Source organism: Cetorhinus maximus, chromosome 27, assembly GCF_964194155.1.
Source record: "Cetorhinus maximus chromosome 27, sCetMax3.hap1.1, whole genome shotgun sequence".
In the NCBI taxonomy this organism is placed as follows: domain Eukaryota; kingdom Metazoa; phylum Chordata; class Chondrichthyes; order Lamniformes; family Cetorhinidae; genus Cetorhinus; species Cetorhinus maximus.
In genome coordinates this window covers 9674627-9694088 of record NC_135905.1, presented here as the reverse complement: position 1 = coordinate 9694088, position 19462 = coordinate 9674627, and the positions used below count along the sequence as shown (strand labels likewise).

At 45.1% G+C, this 19462-nt stretch overlaps 1 protein-coding gene across 2 annotated transcripts in view; it reads right to left on the bottom strand.

Annotated features, from left to right (window-relative positions):
- LOC144668550 (paladin-like) overlaps nt 1-19462 on the bottom strand; it is a 257514-nt gene that overhangs the window by 33613 nt on the left and 204439 nt on the right. Inside the window, exons 19-20 of one of the 2 annotated variants that reach the window (XM_078530693.1) lie at nt 18942-19097; nt 9299-9489 (exon numbers count right to left, since the gene is read on the bottom strand). In XM_078530693.1, the coding sequence (XP_078386819.1) occupies nt 9472-9489; nt 18942-19097 (174 nt within the window). In that variant the 3' untranslated portion in view covers nt 9299-9471. Of the gene's footprint in view, nt 1-9298; nt 9490-18941; nt 19098-19462 lie in introns of those variants that run through there. The other variant, XM_078530692.1, reaches the window with a different exon arrangement.

The window sequence follows — 19462 nt, the reverse complement described above, 5'->3', positions numbered from 1 at the left end:
GCACTGTGGGTGTACCTACATCATATGGACTGCAGCGTTTCAAGAAGGCAGCTCACCACCACCTTCCCATGGGCCATTAGGGATGGGCAATAAATGCTGGCCCATATCCCATGAAAAAGTTACAACAAGACTATGGTTCTCAGAAAGCGTCAGCTCTTTTTAAAAATGTTTTACCCTCAAGTTCACGCGCAACCAAGGCCAGAATCTTCGGGTTGGCGTGAGGGGGCGGGCCCTGCTCGCTGACACGTAAAACGATGGCGGTGACGTCGGGCGTGCATCCCGATGTCACCGCACGTCATTACGATTTTCAGTTCGGCGAGTGCACACCGGGGTCGGCTGTGTGCCCGCCGAACTGTCAAAGGCCTATTAAGGCCATTTAAACACTCGTTAAAACTATCAACAGAGCTGCCCGTCCAACCTTAAGGTTGGCGGGGGGGGGGGGGCAGGCGAAAAGCCCAGGCGGCCTTCACATTTATCATGAAGCCTCATCCACGGGCGGGATGAGGTTTCATGAAGTATTTATAAATCCAATAAATCTTTAAATTCAAATACGTTGACACGTCCCAGCTCACGTGACACTGTCACATGAGGGGACATGTCTGAAAAATTTATTTTTTCTTTATTTAACTTTTGAAAAATGAGATTGAACTTCCTGAGGCAGCTCCGTGCCTCAGGGACATTTCTGTGCTCTTCCGCGCGCATGCGTGAAAGAGCGCAGGCCCCGACTCTCTCTCTCCCCCCCCACCACCCCCCGCCCGCACAGGGAGCGCTCAGCGCTTCCGGGTGCGCGTCACGCTGGGCGGACCTTAATTGGCCCACCCGCGTAAAATGGCGGCGCGCAGCCGATTGCAGACGGCGATCAGCTTTGAGCCCGCTCCCGCTCAGCACCCCCGACGGGGACAAAATTCTCCCCCAAGTGTGAGAAAGTAATGGTTCATTGATTAGTCCTAACAATTGGTTCCAAAAGTCACTAAACATGCCCTCTGACCTGTCTGAACAGTGAATACTGATGACTTTGGATTTCAGTGATAAAAGCTGATTTGTCTCTTGGAACAATTGACATAGACTAAAATAGTGTCTGTCAATTTAAAACATTGGCATTGGCTGTGGGCATCATTGATAGCATACAACTGAAAGAGAATTTACATCTTCATTTTTAATTGTTGTTCAACCAGCTCAAAATCATTAACATTTTCTGTTTTTATTTCACAACCATTAATGTGTGTGCAGCAGAATCTTTTCCACAACTTCAATTCTCCCCTTCGCATCTTGAAGGTGCTGTCTACTTACTAAGGCACAATTCTATGCGTCCTCTCTGGCACCACACTCAGTAACCAATAGGCCTTTTATGAGGCTTGCCAATGAGTGTCAGTACTGCAGCTGACTGCAGGACACATCGAGCAAGCCAATTAAGAGCATCATCCCGCTTCCCCCCGGTGTTTTACCAGCGTTGTGGCCAGGGGAGACCCACGTCATCTTCCCCCACACCTCCCCCTGCCAGTTCACCCCTCCCTAAAATCCTCCCCCCCCATAGCCTCTTGGAGCAGGCCCCCCACCACCTCCACAGCTTGAACCCCGACCCCAGGCTTACCCGGGCTTCTCGGCACGGTGGGGGCTGTCTGTAGCCCTGGCAGCGGCCAGTGCTCCCAGCTGAGGCTGCTGGGAGTGCAGGGTTACCGACCAATCCGATTGCCCAGCAGCTCTCTCTCTCTGAGGTAAGGGCCGGATGCCTCGCCTTAGAACACCAGTGTTAAATTCCTGCGGCTAGGCCCTTGGCATCGTGGGCAGGCCCGACTTTTTAGCCAGGCCGGGGTGGCGACTGAGGGGGTGGGGAACAGGGGACCTGGGAGGAGGGGGGTGGGATCTCGGTGCCCCATAAAATCCAGCCCCATGAATTTGTCCTCGAGATTTTTTTCCTGCAGTATAATTTTGGTTTAAAAAAAAAGTTGTTTTCCCACATAGACCTGATTGATCTAAATGTAGATTTTTTTTTTAAAAAGGAGAAATAAGGTTAAACTTGGGGGAGAAACAGCAGCACATTCAAAAAATAGTGGGAGGAGTGATCTGTAGACAGTCTGAGTCTGTGAAGATTGAAAGCTTTTGCAGACAATGAGAGAATAGCTGGTGCTGTGATGTGTACCAACCAACACGATTCTTTCATAACCCTTGTTAACTGATTGATTGTCATGCACCTCATTTCCTGAACATGACCTCATTCCCCCCCGAAGTGATGATGAACTTTGCCCTTCCTTGTTTCAAGGGAAGCATTGTTGGGTGACCCACGAGTCGGTGTCGGAAGATGCACAAACCCTCCGAGTTGTTAGGGATCAGCCGATCTGTTGGAACAGTGCTGTTGCATTGATTGTCTGCTGAAGGTTTGTTTTCCTGGCTGTCGAAAGAGGCAGTGCTGAAGAAAACAGGAGATCTGCAGTAACGAGGCACGGTTCACCGTAATGCAATCAAAACACCATTAATTCAACACCACTGCCTTATTATTTCGGGGGGAAGCAAGTCAATGCAGCATATATAGCACTGCCAAACAAGACCAGCTGCTCTGCTCTACAGTACAACAGCTGTTTCTGCACAAGTTGGAATTTCTACTTTTAATCCGATTGTATGTATTGAGTAAGCTGCAAACTGAGGCATTGGACAGTCTTCTCTGAGACCATAATGTTATTGTACTGATCCAACATTTGGTAAAACAGCCGGGAAACTGGCCTAGACTTCCGATCAGAGCACGGGCTGTAACCCGCTCATTGAGGGTTTTTCAACACTCATGGGGTCTGGGTGTTGCTGCCTTCTCGAGCTATTGCAGTATGTATACGATGGTGCTCTGACTGAATTCTTAGATAGGGAGCTCCGGGATTTTGACCCAGCGATACTGCAGGGGCCAGCTAAATACTCCCACGTCAGGATGTTGCGTGATTTGGAGGGGAACTTGCAGCTGGTGGTTTTCCCACATGTCTGCTGCCCCTGTCCTTCTAGGCGGTAGAGGTCGCAGGTTTGGGATGTGCTGTTGGAGGAGCCTCGGCGAGTGGTAGGTGGTGGATGGCATGCTGATCAAGCGGGCTGCTTTGTCCTGGATGATGTCGAGTGCCTTGAATATTATGGAGTCTATTCCATTTCCCTCCTGACTGGTGCCTTGCAGATGGTGGACAGGCTTTTGTGAGTCTTTTGCCCTCTGACCTGCTCTTTTGGCCATAGTATTTATGTAGCTGGTCCAATTAAGTTTCAGGTTATTCACAGAATACTGATGGTGGAGGATTCAATAATTACCAAGGAGCAGTGGTTAGACTCTCTCTTACTGGAGATGGTTATTGCCTGGCACTTGTATAATACAAATGTTACTTGCCATTTATCTGTCCAAGCCTTAATGCTGTTCAGATCTTGCTGCATGTGGGTACGGACTGTTTTATCATGTGCAGGTTTGTGAATGGAACTAATCACTATGCAATCATCAGTGAATATCCCGATCTCTGGCCTCCTGATGGAGGGAAGGTCATTGGAGAAGCAGCTGAAGATGGTTGGGCCTAGAATAATGCTACGAGGAACTCCCACAGTGATGGCCTAGGGCCGAGATGATTGCCCTCCAACAACCATAACCATCTTCCTTTATGCTAGGTATGACTCCAACCAGTGGAGAGTTTTCCCCCTAATTCCCATTGACTCCAGTTTTGCTGGGGCTCCTTGATGCCACACTTGATCAAATGTTGCCTAGGTGTCAAGGGCAGTCACTCTCACATCTCTGAATTCCTGCTCTTCTGTCCATGTCTGAAGAGAAATGTTCTGGCAAACCCAAACTGAGTTGTGCTGAGCAGATTATTGGCCACTTGATAGCACCATCGACAACCCCTTCCAGTATTTGGTCGGATTGGATTTGTCCTGCTTTTTGTGGGCAGGACAGATTTGGGCAATTTTCCATGTTGATGGGTAGAAGCCAGTGTTATAGTTGTAGTGGAACAACTTGGATAGAGGCATGGCTAGTTCTGGGACGCAAGTCTTCAGCACTATAGCCGGGATGTTGTTGGTGGCTATAGCCTTAGCTGTGTCCAATGTGCTCAGCTATTTCTTGATATCAGGTGGAGAGAATTGAGTTGACTGGAGACTGGCAGAGTCCAATGTTACCATCAGTATTGTGATTGGAATACATTGGCTATTATTTCAATTAATCCACTATTCTAAGATTGTGCACACTTTTTACCCTCATGTTGCGTATATCACAACAGTGGCTACTTCAACAGTGATTTATTGGTTGTGAAGTACTTTGTGGATGTCCAGCGAAGATGTTATCGATACTCACCTACTTTAACAACTCTTAGTAGTTCCAGTTTAGCAAAGATATCTTTCAAGTGGACTGGACGGGCCGAATGGCCCACTTCAGCTCCAATGTCATATGTCATATATAAATCCATGGGGCTGGTCTCTCACTGAGTCGGGGTGTCTCGGGAGCCCTTTAAAAATGGCAGCCGGAACCAAACTCTGGTATTACTGACCCCATTCCTGGGGTTGCCGATTTTCAGGCGTGCGTTTTAAGGGTATGGGTGGTTCTGGTCGCAGACCCAGCCTGGCCAGCTCCATTGCAAGTATAAGCATGCCCCAGTCCTCTGCAATTTTCATGGAGTCGGGCCAACTTTTCAGAGTCGTAGTTCATGTCACCTCAAGAGGTGTCGTGACCCATAGTCTGCATGAGGGGACCTTTTAAAGTAAGCTCAAAAGGTCATCCTCATGCCTCCCATGCATAGGTAAAGCACCCCATCCACCCCCTATGGCCCTCATGTCCCCCCCATGCCAAGGTATGCCCTCCCAAACAACCCCTTTGGCCTCACATGCTAGGCTATGGCTCTCCTATGTCCATTCACCCAATACAGACTGCATAGACCAATAGCGACAGGAGGATATGTTAAAAATAAAGCTTGAAAAAAATAATTGATAACTTTCCAATTTCTTCTTTTTACGAGAGCCCAATAAAAGTTTCAATCATCTAGACCCTTTAAAGTATCAATAGCAGAAATTACAATCACTTTGAAGCCTCTTGATGTAAATAAACATTGTGAAATTGACAGTATAGATCAAAGAGCCAGAGCTGTCACTCAAGCAATATTTCCTCTGGGGCTCAGGCAAAATTTGGGCCAATGTTACTACAGACTCACAAGGCCTTATAAAATAGTCTTGATTCAGGCTTCATCCTGTTAACATGTGAACTCTACTCCAGACTATTAGACTGCCTGGTAAACTAAAATCCAGCAAAAGTCTCACTAGGTGCCTACCTTTGTGAAAGCTATCATTCCTAAATTTCAAATGATTCAAAACAGATAATGGGGAATTAAGTTTCAGATGTGAGAAACGGGTCCAACTCATGAAAAATAAATTGGTAGGATGCATAATTACATTGATAGATACAATTTGAATGTCAAGCCAGAGTAATTGCAGTTGGTGGGGGACTTGACAGCTAGACAGTAATTTGTAAAGAATGCACATAAATTCCAGTCTTTACTGTATGACTAAAGCTGACCAAACCACAGAGAGTGATTAATGCAACAACGAAAACAAGAAACGCAGACTTCATTAAGTTCAACATGTGAAACAAGCAGTGACAAAAGAGGCAAAATAAGCTTGTAAATTCCAGAAAAAAAACCTTCTGAAACTTCAGTTATAGATCAAAGTGTAGAAAAACCCAGACAGTCAAACACATCTCATAAACAAACAAGCTACAACATCTACACTATTCATGAATTGGCTTCAGCTTTATGTAGCGTTAACTGCATTCACGTGGAACATATTAGTTGATCTATTTGAACTAAATGTACAAATGCTCACATTTTATATTAATAAAGTACCAAAATTGCGTACTATGTGTAGAGTATTGGTTGAAAGGCACTTTGCCATTGCCATGAGAATAAGGCTTTCAGAATCAATCTCTCTGTTTTCAACGCTTTTCTTATTAACGTTATTAAAATATATCTTCTTCGTGCACAAGATTAGGAAGTTGTCTTTCCAAATAAGGTCTAAATTCCAAGCAAATTGGAACATTAGATTCAGTGCTTAGATTTTGCAAAGCCAAACCAAAGTTGAATTTTGCAAAGGGATCACTGAGCGAAATGAAATCCTGGACAGAGTATCAAGGTAAAAACCCGGAATCATTTTATCAATCGGATAATGTAATGATAGAGCACAGTAACAGTACAGTAACAGTACTCTTCCCCCTCCAATATTGTTCTGTGACTGAAGCAGTCCAAATGCAGTAAGACCCGGACAATATCCAGGCTTGGGCTGACAAGTGGCAAGTAACGTTCACGCCAAAAAAGTGCCAGGCAATGACCATCTCCAACGAGAGAGACTCTAACCATTGCCCCATGACATTCAATGGTACTATCACCCCTGAATCCCCCACTATCAACATCCTGGGGGTTACCAATGACCAGAAACTGAGCTGGACTAGCCTTATAAATGCTGTGACTAAAAGAGCAGATCAGAGGCTAGGAATCCTGTAGTGAGTAACTCAGCTCCTGACTCCCCAAAGCCTGTCCAACGTCTACAAGGCACAAGTCAGGAGTGTGATGGAATACTCTCCCACTTGCTTGGATGAGTGCAGCTTCCACAACGTTCAAAAAACTCGACACCATCCAGGACAAAGCAGCCCAATTGATTGGCACCCCATCCACAACCTTTCACTCCCTCCACCATCGACACACAGCGACAACAGTGTGTACCTTCTACAAGATGCACTGCAGGAACTCACCAAGGCTCCTTAGGCAGCAGCTTCCAATCCCTTGAACACTACCACCTAGAAGGAAAGGGTAGCCAACACATGGGAACACCACCACCTGGAAGGTCCCCTCCAAGCCACACACCATCCTGACTTGGAAATATATCGCTGTTCCTTCACTGTCGCTGGGTCAAAAACCTGGGACTCCCTCCCTAACAGCACTGTGGGTGTTCCTACACCACATGGACTGCAGCGGTTCAAAAAGGCAGCTCACCACCACCTTCTCAAGGGCAACTAGGGGTGGGCAATAAATGCTGGCCTAGCCAGCGATGCCCACATCCCATGGATTAATAAAAAATAAAATAAAAAAAGGATTGAAGGAGAAGCATCTAAATATCATCAAAAAGATTGGAATTTGACTCATTGACAGCCACGAGCTTGTATGAAACATTCATGGACCAAAAACAAGATGCAGCTCCCTGCCATCCATTGCTCATCTATGAAACAGGTGACTGTCTGTCAAAGGGCCAGTGCACTGAACTGCTCGCCCGAATCATCTTTCAAGCAGGCTTCTAAATGGATTTCGAGCTCTATTATCCAAAACAGATGGGAACATGTTTAGCCATGTCAATCAGGAACCTACACCAGTTGGCAGGGACCAATTGCCACTTTTGAGGAGGTCTGGGCAGAGCAGGCCCAACTATGCCAACCACATATTCTCCAGATGTTGAAGCTTAAAAGGCCTCTTTGGGGGATTATTTTAACGTTTTTATACAGCTCCCGTGAGCAGAAATGTTCCTCTGGTACTCTCAAAAATATCCTGGCTTGTCACCGACCCATCCCTGTTCACTCCTACTTCCAGTTAGTCTTGCCTGCTGGAGGCTACATAACTCTGGCACACCAATTCTGCTTCTCACCAGCTTGGTAAGCTACAATGGGGCAGGCATTTGGCACCTGCAGCTTGCTAGAAAACTGCTAGTGGAAGTGGATCAGTCCTCCAATACCACAACCATTTGGTGGCCAGCTAGGGTTGCCAACCTTCCAGGATTGGCCTGGAGTCTCCAAGAATTGTAAGTCAATCTCCAGGACACTGCTGTGTGTGACCCAGGAGAACAATCATCAGGATATTAAAAAGATAGTTTTCCTTTGTCATTTTCTTTGAATATTTCTCTTTACCAGATATAATAATATTGAAAATGGGGAAAAAAGGCTGTTTGGCTGACAGTCAAGCATCATCCAATTGGGTAATGAGTCTTATTGCTTTCCAATTGGCGTAGGAAAGCAGTGTGTCACAAGGATGGATGTGTTGGCCGACTAATGGCTGGAGTGCGGGGGCAGGTCATGGGATGAAACCTCCAGAAATACATTTAATCACAGTTGGCAACCCTATAGCCAACCAGAAAATCTCTTCCATGGGTGCAAGGATAGGGTGAGAGAGTCACCAGCCAATTCAAAGATTTCATGATAAGCTGAACTAACATTTCTGATCACATAGTTTTCCTAGAATAAGGGAAATTTTGAAAGGGTCATGGTAATGTAGTGGTTTTATTACTGGATGAGTAATCTCGAGACTTGGACTTAATAATCCAAACAATGTAAGGTTAAATCCCATTGGAGCAGCTTGAGAATTCGAATTCAGTGCAAAATAGAAAGCTGACAATTAAAAAAAAAAAATCTGGCATCGGTAAAACGGACTGAACGAGAAAGGGCCGTTTTGTTTTAAAAGCCTAACGAGTTCACTAATATCCTTTAGAGAAGTAAAACTGACATCCTTACCCAGCCTGGTCTACATGTGACTCCAGTCCCACACCAATCTGATGGACTCTTGACTGCCCTCTGAAATAGCCTACCAAGTCGCTTAGTCTGGTTCAATGCTTACTTTCAATGAATAAAGTATTGGGAGATTGGTAGTATTTCATACAGGGGCAATAAATTGGGCATTTGGGAGCGTTCAGTATAAACATGGGAATTTGAGAGTAAGGGTTCAAAATAAGTGGCATCTGGATTTTTTTTTATGGTGCTGGCTGGCAACATGGTAGCATTAGCACAATTACCGAAACTGCCAACAGCCAATTCAATGGTGCCACCCAAAAAAAAACATGATTAACTTGCTGGTGGTGGGCATACTGGCAGTTTGTGTTCTGCATGCACATTTTCTTTTATTCTTTTCACAGCGTCGCTGTTAGACTAAGGCTGTGAGTAAACCTGGTGGAACCCAAACTGAGCATCAGTGAGCAGGTTATCGTTGAGTAAGTGCCGCCTGATAGCACTGTTGACAACCCCTTCCATCACTTTGCTGATGATCAAGAGTAGGCTGGTGGGGCACTAATTGACCAGGTTGGATTTGTCCTGTTTTTTTGTGTACAGGACATGCCTGCGCAGTTTTCCACATTGCTGGGTAGATGCCAGTGTTGTAGCTGTACTGGAACAGCTTGGCTAGGGGTGCATCTAGTTCTGGAGCATAAGTTTTCAGTACAATTGCTGGAATATTGTCAGGACCCATAGCCTTTGCACTATCCAATGCCTTCAGCTGTTTCTTGATAGCATGTGGAGTGAATCGAATTGGCTGAAGACTGGCACACGTGATGCTGGGGATCTCTGGAGGAGGCTGAGATGGATCATCCACTCGGCACTTCTGGCTGAAGATTGTTGCTAATGCTCCAGCCTTGTCTTTTGCACTGATGGGCTGGGCTCCCCCATCATTGAGGGTGGGGATATTTGTGGAGCCTCCTCGTCTGGTGAGTTGTTTAATTGTCCACCACCATTCACGACTGGATGTGACTCTGATCAATCAAGAGGGGGAATCTGTGAGCAGCATATAAGAGATAGACACTGGAAAGCTTCCAAATACAGTTGCAATGCCCAGTGTTAATCCAGTGATAAGTGCCACCAAATACCAGAAAATGCCCACCGAAATCACACAAGCAACATGAAAAGCACAGAAGAGGATCAGAGGGCATTAATGCCCACTCCCCTTGCCCGTATGGAACTATTTGGATCTCGGCAACAGTCAAAGCTCAGGGTGATTTAGGCTCAGTGGGACACTGCTGAATGAAATAAGTTACCCACAGCTGTGAGAATTTCTCATTAAAATTGGAAATTTTAGTTTAAGTAAACTGGTCTTGTAAAGATGGCAAAAGAACACGTGGCAGAACGAAGTGTCCTTAGTCTACAGCCGGGATTTTCCAGCCCCACTGTGGTGGGACCCGCCACTGGGAATGCGGTGGACCAGCCAAAAGTCCACCGACTTCTGGCGGGGACTGGATGATCCCAGTGGCGGACAGGGCCAAAATCCCGCCCTATGTCAGCCCAGGATATCAACTTTAGTACCATAGAAAAACCCGGCTTTCTTTTTAATTAAAAAAATATTAAGTCACCTTGGACTTACGCTGTTTGATATTTGTGGTGCTCCTGATGAGAAGCAGAGCTCCAGTCAGGAAATCATTATTTTTCCATCTATTTAAATACATTTCTTGCCGACTGGGGAATCGGCCTTTAAATTGCTGCTTCCAACTGATTATTCACATAAACGTCCTTAAGGGTACTGTCTCCAAAAACGGAGAACGCTGTCTGAGATATTAAAGGTTGCTAATTTACTGGGTTTCTTTGTGTAAATGGCTCAACTAGTAGATTGTAATTAAAGAGGTCATTCAAGACATATTTGGCTAGATAGAGCACAAGAGTGATTAATGAAGGCAATGCCTTGTCCTTTAAAGGGAGCATTTGAGATGTGAATTGGCAACTGGTTACACAATGGAAGCAAATGATATGTGGCATCTCGGGAAACTGGATCATGTGGAGGAGCTAATGGAATCTGTGCCTGTCCCTCAAATATTCACCAACTTCATTGACAATCAAGAGGGCCAAGAACATAAACAGCATCCATCTACTTCAACAGATCACCTCACGGTGAGGCGCAGCCAATAAAGAGGAGGTCTAATGGAGCTTTTGGTGTTCAGCGTATTTCAATATAGGTTGTATTTTCAGAGATTGTGGATCTTTTGTTTTGCATATCAGTTTATTCCCTGCCTGTACAATACCATATCTGGTATATTTACACTGGTCACAATTCTATCCACAAAAGCATAATGAGGATTAAAGTCTCTAGTTTGTCAGTTAAATATCACGTTAATCTGCAGTGAGGTAGATGCTAAATGAAAGCTGATTTTATATTTTACTGTATTGCAAATGTGGGTGGTTGGTTATGTAGGTGTACTGGACCTACAAAAAGAAAGATAGCTCCCAGAATTTACAAAGAATTTATCAATCTTTCTTTGAATACAAAGTGTTTTTGGAGATTTATAATCAAAGTGATTCTAGGTGATGTGAGTACTTGGATTTCATGCCCTGGTACCAAAGAAGCTGACCTGTTCTCTGTAGGTGGGCATAATGGGTTAAATGGATGTTCCTTGGTCCATATGGCCTCTACCTTACCGAGTATCTCAATGGCATCTTTCAGGTGTTTTTATGCTTTGACAGGATGTGGGCATCACTGGCAAGGTGGTGGTAAACCACCTTCTTCAACTGCTGCAGCCCATGCGGTATAGGTATACCCACAGTGCTGTTAAGAAGAGAGTTCCAAGATTTTGACCCAACGACAGTGAAGGAACGGTAATATAGTTCAAAGTCAGGATGGCGTGTGGCTTGGAGGGGAACTTTCATGTGGTGGTGTTCCCATGTATCTGCTGCCCTTGTCCTTCTAGGTAGTAGAGGTCATGGATTTAGAAGGCGCTGTTGAAGGATCCTTGGAGAGTTGCTGCAGTACTGCATCTTGTAGATGGTACACACTGCTGCCACTCTTAATTGGTGGTGAAGGGAATGAATGTTGAAGGTGTTGGAAGGGGTGCCAATCAAGTGGGCTGCTTTGTCCTGGATAGTGTCGAGCTTCTTGAGTGTTGTTGGAGCTGCACTCATCCAGGTGAGCAGAGAGTATTCCATCACACTCCTGACTTGTGTCTTGTAGATGGTGGACAGGCTTTGGGGAGTCAGGAGGTGAGTTACTCTCTGCAGAATTCCCAGCCTCTGACCTGTTCTTGTAGCCACAGTATTTGTATGGCTAGTCCAGTTCAGTTTCTGGTCAATGGTAACCCCAGGATATTGATAGTGGGGTATTCAGTGATGGCAATGCCATTGAATGTCAAGGGGCGATGGTTGGATTCTCTTTTGTTGGAGATGGTCATTGCCTGGCACTTGTGTGGCACGAATGTTACTTGCCACTTATCAGCCCAAGCCTGAATGTTGTCCAGGTCTTGTTATGTTGTGCATGGATTGCTTTATTCCTGGCAAAGAAACAACTGGCACTGATGGGCAAAGAACATGTCGAGTCACCATTGTTTTGTTCAAAAGGATGCTTTGCTGCATTTATTTCTCCGTATTCCTTAACACCAAAAAACAAGAGACACTCTGTAGTAATGTCGATCTGTAATGGTGTCATGCATCATATGATAACTAGTTAAATTCTGAACTGTTTACAACTACCATAAACTAGGCTGGAAATGTCCAAAATAATTCTACAGAACACCTCAGCAGAAATGAAAGTTTTTTTTAAAATCTGACTGACCACAGATTCAGGACTCCCAAGAGATGAAAGGCACAAACCAACAATACTACCCAATCCCTTAGCTTACTGATAATATTAAATTTATATATTTATATTTATATATTTAAAACCATCATGTTCTTTTCAAAATCATTCTAAACTGAAATCCCATTCCAAGTGTTTCACTTACAGCTGTTTTTTCTCATTTTGTAGTTTTCCCAGATGTTGCTATGTGACACCAACAATAGGAAGAGGTTACAACTTCTCTCTCGCACTTTCTCTCTCACTCTCTCTCTCTCTCTCTCTCACCCCCTCCCCCCGCTGCTGACTCAGTCAGATGTAACAATGAGGATAGACAGGACATTCTGCAGTGCAGGTTCAGTCAACAGTAGCAGTTCGTAAAGAAATCAAAGCAAATTCGTGGGCCATTAGATATAACAAAATTCACAAACTTATTTTATAAAGTCACATCACCTTAAATTTGGATTTCCTTTAAAATTATAAAAATGGGCAGTCCTCTTGTGTCAGGCCTATCATTGTAGATAGTAGAGGTCATCTAGTTGATGTTAACAATAAAAAGACATCATCAACGAAATCAACCAATGATTCATCTGCTAAGCGACCTGTAGATGGATACATTGTGTATTGGTATACTTTCACTGGGACAAATTCTGTGCCTAATCAAATGACAGCATGTCCGTACAGAAGGAGCACTGTGCAAATGTTGGGTTGGATTTAATGCAGCTCACCGTGGTAGCAAACATGGCAGCCGCCATTTCATTGCAGGAGGGGTCACACTTAGTCTCCTTGCAGTGGAAAATCCTCACTCAATTAAGTTGGAGGCAGGAATGGTTCCTTGGAGAAACTCTTTCGAGTTATCAACAGTCACAGATTGCAACTCTTTCGAGTACAATCACAGTTCTTGGTTTCCGGGAGTGGGACATGAACCCACAACCCTCTGATTCAAAGGCGAGGGTGCTATGAACTGAGCCACAGCTGACACCAACTCGCCCACACACGGTGGGTTGTCAATCAGGCTCATTATCAAGCCAATTGACACCAATTATCCTTGAGCCCACGTGCCTTTAGAAGGCTGGTGACCTTCCCAAGGGTTCCTCTTTCAAAGGCACAGTGCCCGATTGAGGGGCCGGGCATTGGGCTGAGGGTTGGCGAGTTGGCAGCCGAAAGCCATCTCCTTGACCTTGCCTCCAACCTCCCTGTCACCTTGCGAACGCCTCCTTGCAACCACCACCCTGCCCTCAATCACCTGTGGCCTGGGTCACTCAATGATCCTGAGCCTCTCCCTGAGTGCATTACCGGGATCAGCCACCGCTCCTGATGGCGCTGCCAGCAATGGCGAGCTGCCAGCAATGGAGAGATGACGGCCTCTGATTGGCCAGCAGCTCTCGGTGGGTGGGATTTACAGCCCCGGAGTCCTGAGTCCCCACGAGAGCCTGATGCTGGCCAAGAATTTGGCTGGGCCTCCCCCTCAGAAGTGACGCAGATTTCCATCGGTTCTCCAACTAGAGAGCTGAACCTACACCAGTTACATTAAATTCCGCCTGTTGTCTTCTGTATGTTATTATTTTTATTTATTAATTATCCCCGAATCATCAATTTATTAACTGATGGGTGTGAAATGAAAGGAAATGCCGTTTATGTCCTTAAACCTTCTGACTACCAACAAAAACTTGAACATTCTGTGGAAACTGAGCCAAATGTGCACAGATATTTCATAAACCAAACATTGTTGGAGGATGACTTACCCAGTTACAGCATGCACAGCCTTAAAAAAAACACTCTGGATTTGAACTTATTTCCCCCACCCCTCCCCCGAATCTCTACCTTTCTGCCAGAAAGTTTTTCAATGAAAAATGGTTTCCTTTACCACAACTCATAGTGAACAGCAGTTATTCAAATGATTATCCACCTGATATTAAAGGAATACTCATTTCAACCGTTCTTCCCTCTACAAGAGCAGCAACTATTCATGTCTCAGAAAGCAGACAAATCATGGTCACAATCTAGGATTCTTGCTCTCAGGTTCAACCTGCAACGGTGTTCCTAAGAGCAGAATATTTGCTTGCTGCTTCTGCCTTAATAGTGTCCTGGATATTATAGGAGTGGGTTCTAAAAACTATAACACACCGTAAATGAAGTAATGCAGGGGAAAATTTAGTATACTTCATAGATCTTGACAGGGATAGATCCCTGCACGAGCTCAGGTTCCGCTAGATGGAGATGAAAACTGATTTGTTGTGCATTACAGTGCCTCCTCTGCGGTCCTGAGCAACAGTTGCCTTAAAGAGCTGATTACAACTGCAGACAAAGCCCACACCCAAGAGGGCACCACATCGACTCTCTCCACACGGCTGACTGAGCGGCTGCATATTTCCAGTGCATTCTTTTTTTGGTTTTGATGCCAAATTTAGCAATGTGCTCAGAGGTAGCAGATGACATTGCTGCCCTGGACAGATATGACATGGTGGCAGCGACGGAAGGCGCCTGCCTTGTTCACTGCAGTCCCCGGGAAGAGGGAGGCAGCTTAGGTTCAAGGTGTTGCCGTGATACTAAAGCGTGTTAACTGAAGTCAAATGGCTTATGTAAATAGCAACAGGGGTTGGCCATTTAGCCCCTGAAGCTGATCCTGCCATTCAGTGAAGTAACGGCTAATCTGCAACCTAACTCCATATACATACCTTTGCCCCATATCCCTCAATAACTGTGGCTCACAGAAATTTATCAATCGTCAATTTAAAATTAACAACTGATCTTAGCATTAATTGCCACTGTGGAAGAGAATTCTGAACTTTTACCTTGTGTATGTCAAAGTGTTTCCTGATTTCACTCCTGAAAGGTCTGGTTCTAATTTCTAGACTCTGCCCCCTGGTCCTCAACTCCCCAGCCAGCGGAAACAGTTTCTCTCCAGCTACCCTATGTCTTTACCTTAAAAATCTTGAAAACTTTGATCAAAATCATCCTTCAAAACTCCGGGGAATACAATCCTAGTTTGTGTGACCTCTCCTCAGAATTTAACCCTTGAACTTTAGCTGTCGTCCTGGCAAACCCAGGCTGCTCCAAGTGGTGTCCAACATTTTTAATGTCGAAATGACAATAAATTTTTACATGGTTCCTGAAGAACTAACATTTTATTTAGTAAAGCTTTAGTAGCCTGGCTTTAATAGGTTAAAATATTTCAAAGCCTGAATTCTTCCCCGTGTCAGGCGTGCTCGGGGGGGGAGTGAGCGGGGGTGGTTGTGGAGTGGACCACGGCGATCAGCTCTGCGACACCATTTTACACGGGCGGGCCAATTAAGGCCCGCCCAACGTAATACGCGAGCGGTAGCAGCGCTACCTGTGCGGGCGGGGGGGGGGATGATGGGAGAGCTGGGTCCAGCGCTCTTTCACACATGCGCGCAAAAGAGCACTTCAGTCTCCCCGAGGCACACAGCGGTCTCAGGGGGATTGAAGCACCTTTGAGAAAAAATAATGAAAAGCAATAAAAAATTTAAATGAAACAGGTCCCCATCGTGTGACTGTGTCACATGAGATGGGGGCACGTTTTTATTTTCCGAAAAGTTTTCATTCTAGTTGTAAAAGCTTTAGGAAGCCTCATCCCGCCCGTGGATGCGGTTTTCCTGAAAAATGTCAAGGCCGCTTGGCCTTTTCGCCCGCCCGCCAACCATTAGGTTGGACGGCCAGTGGTAGATTTGAAATGAATTAGCTCCTTAATGGCCTCAATGGGCCTTTTAATTATCGGCGGGCGCGCAGCCGACTCCTGCGCGCCCGCCGAACGAAACATCGCGAGACAGCGCGATGACATCGGAACGCACGCCCGACATCACCGCGCGTCATTTTACATGTCGGCGTGTCGGGACCCACCCCCGCAGGCCGACTGTAAAATCCTGGCCTGCCAGGGGCTGCCTCAGGGAGACGAATTTAATAATTAAGTATTGCGAAAGAGAAAGAAAAAATGACTTAGACCATGTCTCCTCATGTGACAGTGTCACATGAACTGGGACATGTTTATGCATTTCAATAAAAATTTTTATTTAACTTATAAAGCCTTCATGAAACCTCATCCCGCCCGTGGACGAGGTTTTGTGCAAAACGTGAAGGCCACTTGGGCTCTCCGCCTGCCCCCACTGCCAACCTTAAGGTTGGACGGGCAGCCCTGTCAATCTGTTTAATTGGTTTATTAAAGGCCTTAATAGGCTTTTGACAGTTCGGCGGGCGCGCAGCCAACTCCATTGCATGTCCGCCGAACTGAAGATCAGATTGACGCGCGGAGACATCAGGACGCAGGCCCAATGTCACCGCGTGTAATTTCACGCGTCGGCCTGTGGGGCTCACCCCCGCACTCTGACCAGAAGTTTCAGGCCAGATCATATAATGAAAAATCCCACCTTGTTATATGCCAACATTTTTCCACCAAGGTCCATCCCGTGGAGCCGCTGAGAAACATGTAAAATTCTGAGAGGTGCACAAAACATAATCGGCACATACAGGCCTCGAAAAAATCACAATAATACACATCCCATTGCCTCTCCTGAAACTCGATACAGGCTTGTCCAGCCTCCTCGCCACACACGTATGCATGTGCATTTGTGGAATCCATGCATAATGTCTGTTCGCCACCTAGAAACATGATTCACAAAAACTTCAAAAAGACATTGCTTTGTACAAATACAAAGCAAAGGGCTGCATAAATACTGAGTTAGCGATTGCTTTTGGGGTTGTTGAAAATGCCTTAATTGATGTTTTGTGGATGTGGGGAATATCATAGGATTCCTGTGCAGAATCACCATCCAGTGATCTCTGCTGGAAAGTGTACATATATTGGTGTAAGTGAATTTAGTCTCTCTCTCCGCGGATGTTGTCTCCCCTACTGAACATTTCTGGCATTTTCTGTTTTGTTGCGTTGTTTTGTGCTGTAAGTTTAATCATTTAGTTGTTACATGTAAGAATCAATCTGAACCGTTAGTGAAAATCAGGAAGGCTTGAAACCACGTTTAATAGACGGTGAACGCTCTGACAATACTCTCCTAGACAGGAGCTTATTGTTTATGGTTTTAAAGTACATTGAGCCACTGCCATCGTATGGTTAAGGTTTTAATGCACAGTTATAAAGGAATGAATGGCCCCCTCGTGTGGTATGAACCTTTATGGTTCTACAGACGTACTGTGTAGACAGGAGGACATTGGGATTAGTTTTGAATTGCACTAACAAGGAGCTAGCATGGGCAAGGTGGGCTGAAGAGCCTCCTTCTGTGCTTTAAGTATCTACAGTTCCATAACAGGCCAAAGCAGGTGACCAAAAGAACGATGGCGCCTGCATGTGTCAAGAGTCCAGTTACAGATTTGCTTCCTAAGGAATAAATCTTTTTGTTGACTTGATGTACAGGTTCTGGACCCCTTATCTGGGGTCCCAAAATCCAGAAGGACCCATAAACTGGCTACATTCGAAGTTTGCGCCCTGGGCAGCAATTTGTACAAAACCCTTTCATTCTTTATTTTTCATACTTTATTTAGTGTACTTTTGAGTAGATGTTAGGCCTAGGACCCAAAATCCATAAAATCGCCAAATCCCGGCACACGCCTGGTCCCAAGCTTCCCAGGTTCGAAGTCCGGTACCTATGTTTATATGCTGGAGTTAAGATGTCAAACTTGGCTCTGTGGTAACACTCTCACCTCTGAAAAAGGTCATGGATTCAAGCCCTACACCACCAAGAGGCACTTAGTTATTGAATCTGATAAATGTGTAGCTACTTGTTTAATTGTGTCCTTTTCCTTTAATTGGATTCTTATTACTTGGATGCCATTTGCAAAGGAAAGCTATTGACCTGTGTAACAATTTTTCTGAACTTAGATTCCTGGCAGTGTATCTCATCTCAGGTGTCAGGTCTGATAGCAGAAAATACACCTTCCTGAGCCCACTGCAGTTCTCCACATTGTGAACTATAACCCTTCCACTACACCATTCTTCATAGCTAGCATCGTGCTGAGGCAGCCAATGGTGATGTCTATTATCCCAGCTGCAATGTCATTCACTGGTTACATGTTCCCAAAGACCTGAGGGCAAATTGTGGAAAAACATGCAATTCAAATGATGGTGGGTGGGGCGGGGGGGACCAAAATATTCCGATATATGCCATCTACAGAGCAGGTTGGCCACCAGGAACAAACACCCACAAAAATACCTCACTGGTACAAACTTTGACATTAACTCTGGCCACCACGGGCACTGTGATCATTTCTAAAAAACACAGCGATTTTGCTTCCAAACAGAAATACTTTGAGCAGGCCCAATACTGTAATTGAGAAACAGCTAACATTTTCGGTTTGTCCATCTTCAAAGGTACTGTCATCAGGAGCTCATTGATGATCTGAAAGACATCACCTCCCAATTCTTGAAAGATAATCTACCCCCGCCCCACCCCACCCACAAATCCAATACTTTGATCCTCTGCATAAGCTTCGCTTCTAGGTGATGAGACAGCTTTATAACTCAGGTTCCCATCTGGTGTATATATAGTGCGAGAGTCATCACATGTCACACTGGAACTCCAGGGAGTTCACTGAGAGGCCAGCTACCAAGAACACATTGCTGACCTATTTGAGACTTTAGATTCTCTCTCTCTAAGGAAGGAGAATAGGTTAAAAGTGTATCGTCGCTGTAAAGGGCTTTTCTTTTACCTCATACATCCAAACACTGAAGGGTCTTTGCCAGGAATCTTTCTTTTCCAAATGCAAGTAGGTATTGAAGAGGATGAGGTAAATGTATCGTTCCAGGTACTGCAGACTCCGCAACTGCAACAGCTGCATTTCCTTCTTTGATTTCGCTGTTTTTATCTGCAACAGGCCAAAACAAAATTGCTGCATTTCAGCAAAAGAATACAGAATTGCAAAAAAAAATATTTAAAAAAAACAAACACTGCATTTACGACACTGACAAACTGTCTCCCAGGATAATGTTGAGGAAACAGTTCACATTCTCTTTCAAGGGATGTGGGCATTGTTGGCAAGGCCAGCATTTGTTGCCCATCCCTAATTGCCCTTGAACTGCAGGGCTTGCCGGGGCATTGCAGTAGGTCTGGAGTCACATAGAGGCCAGGCCAAATAACAAAGGCAGAAGGACATTAATTTTTTTTACAACACTCAATAGCCTTCACGGTCACACCATTACTGAGGCTAGCTTTAGATTCCAGATTTATCAA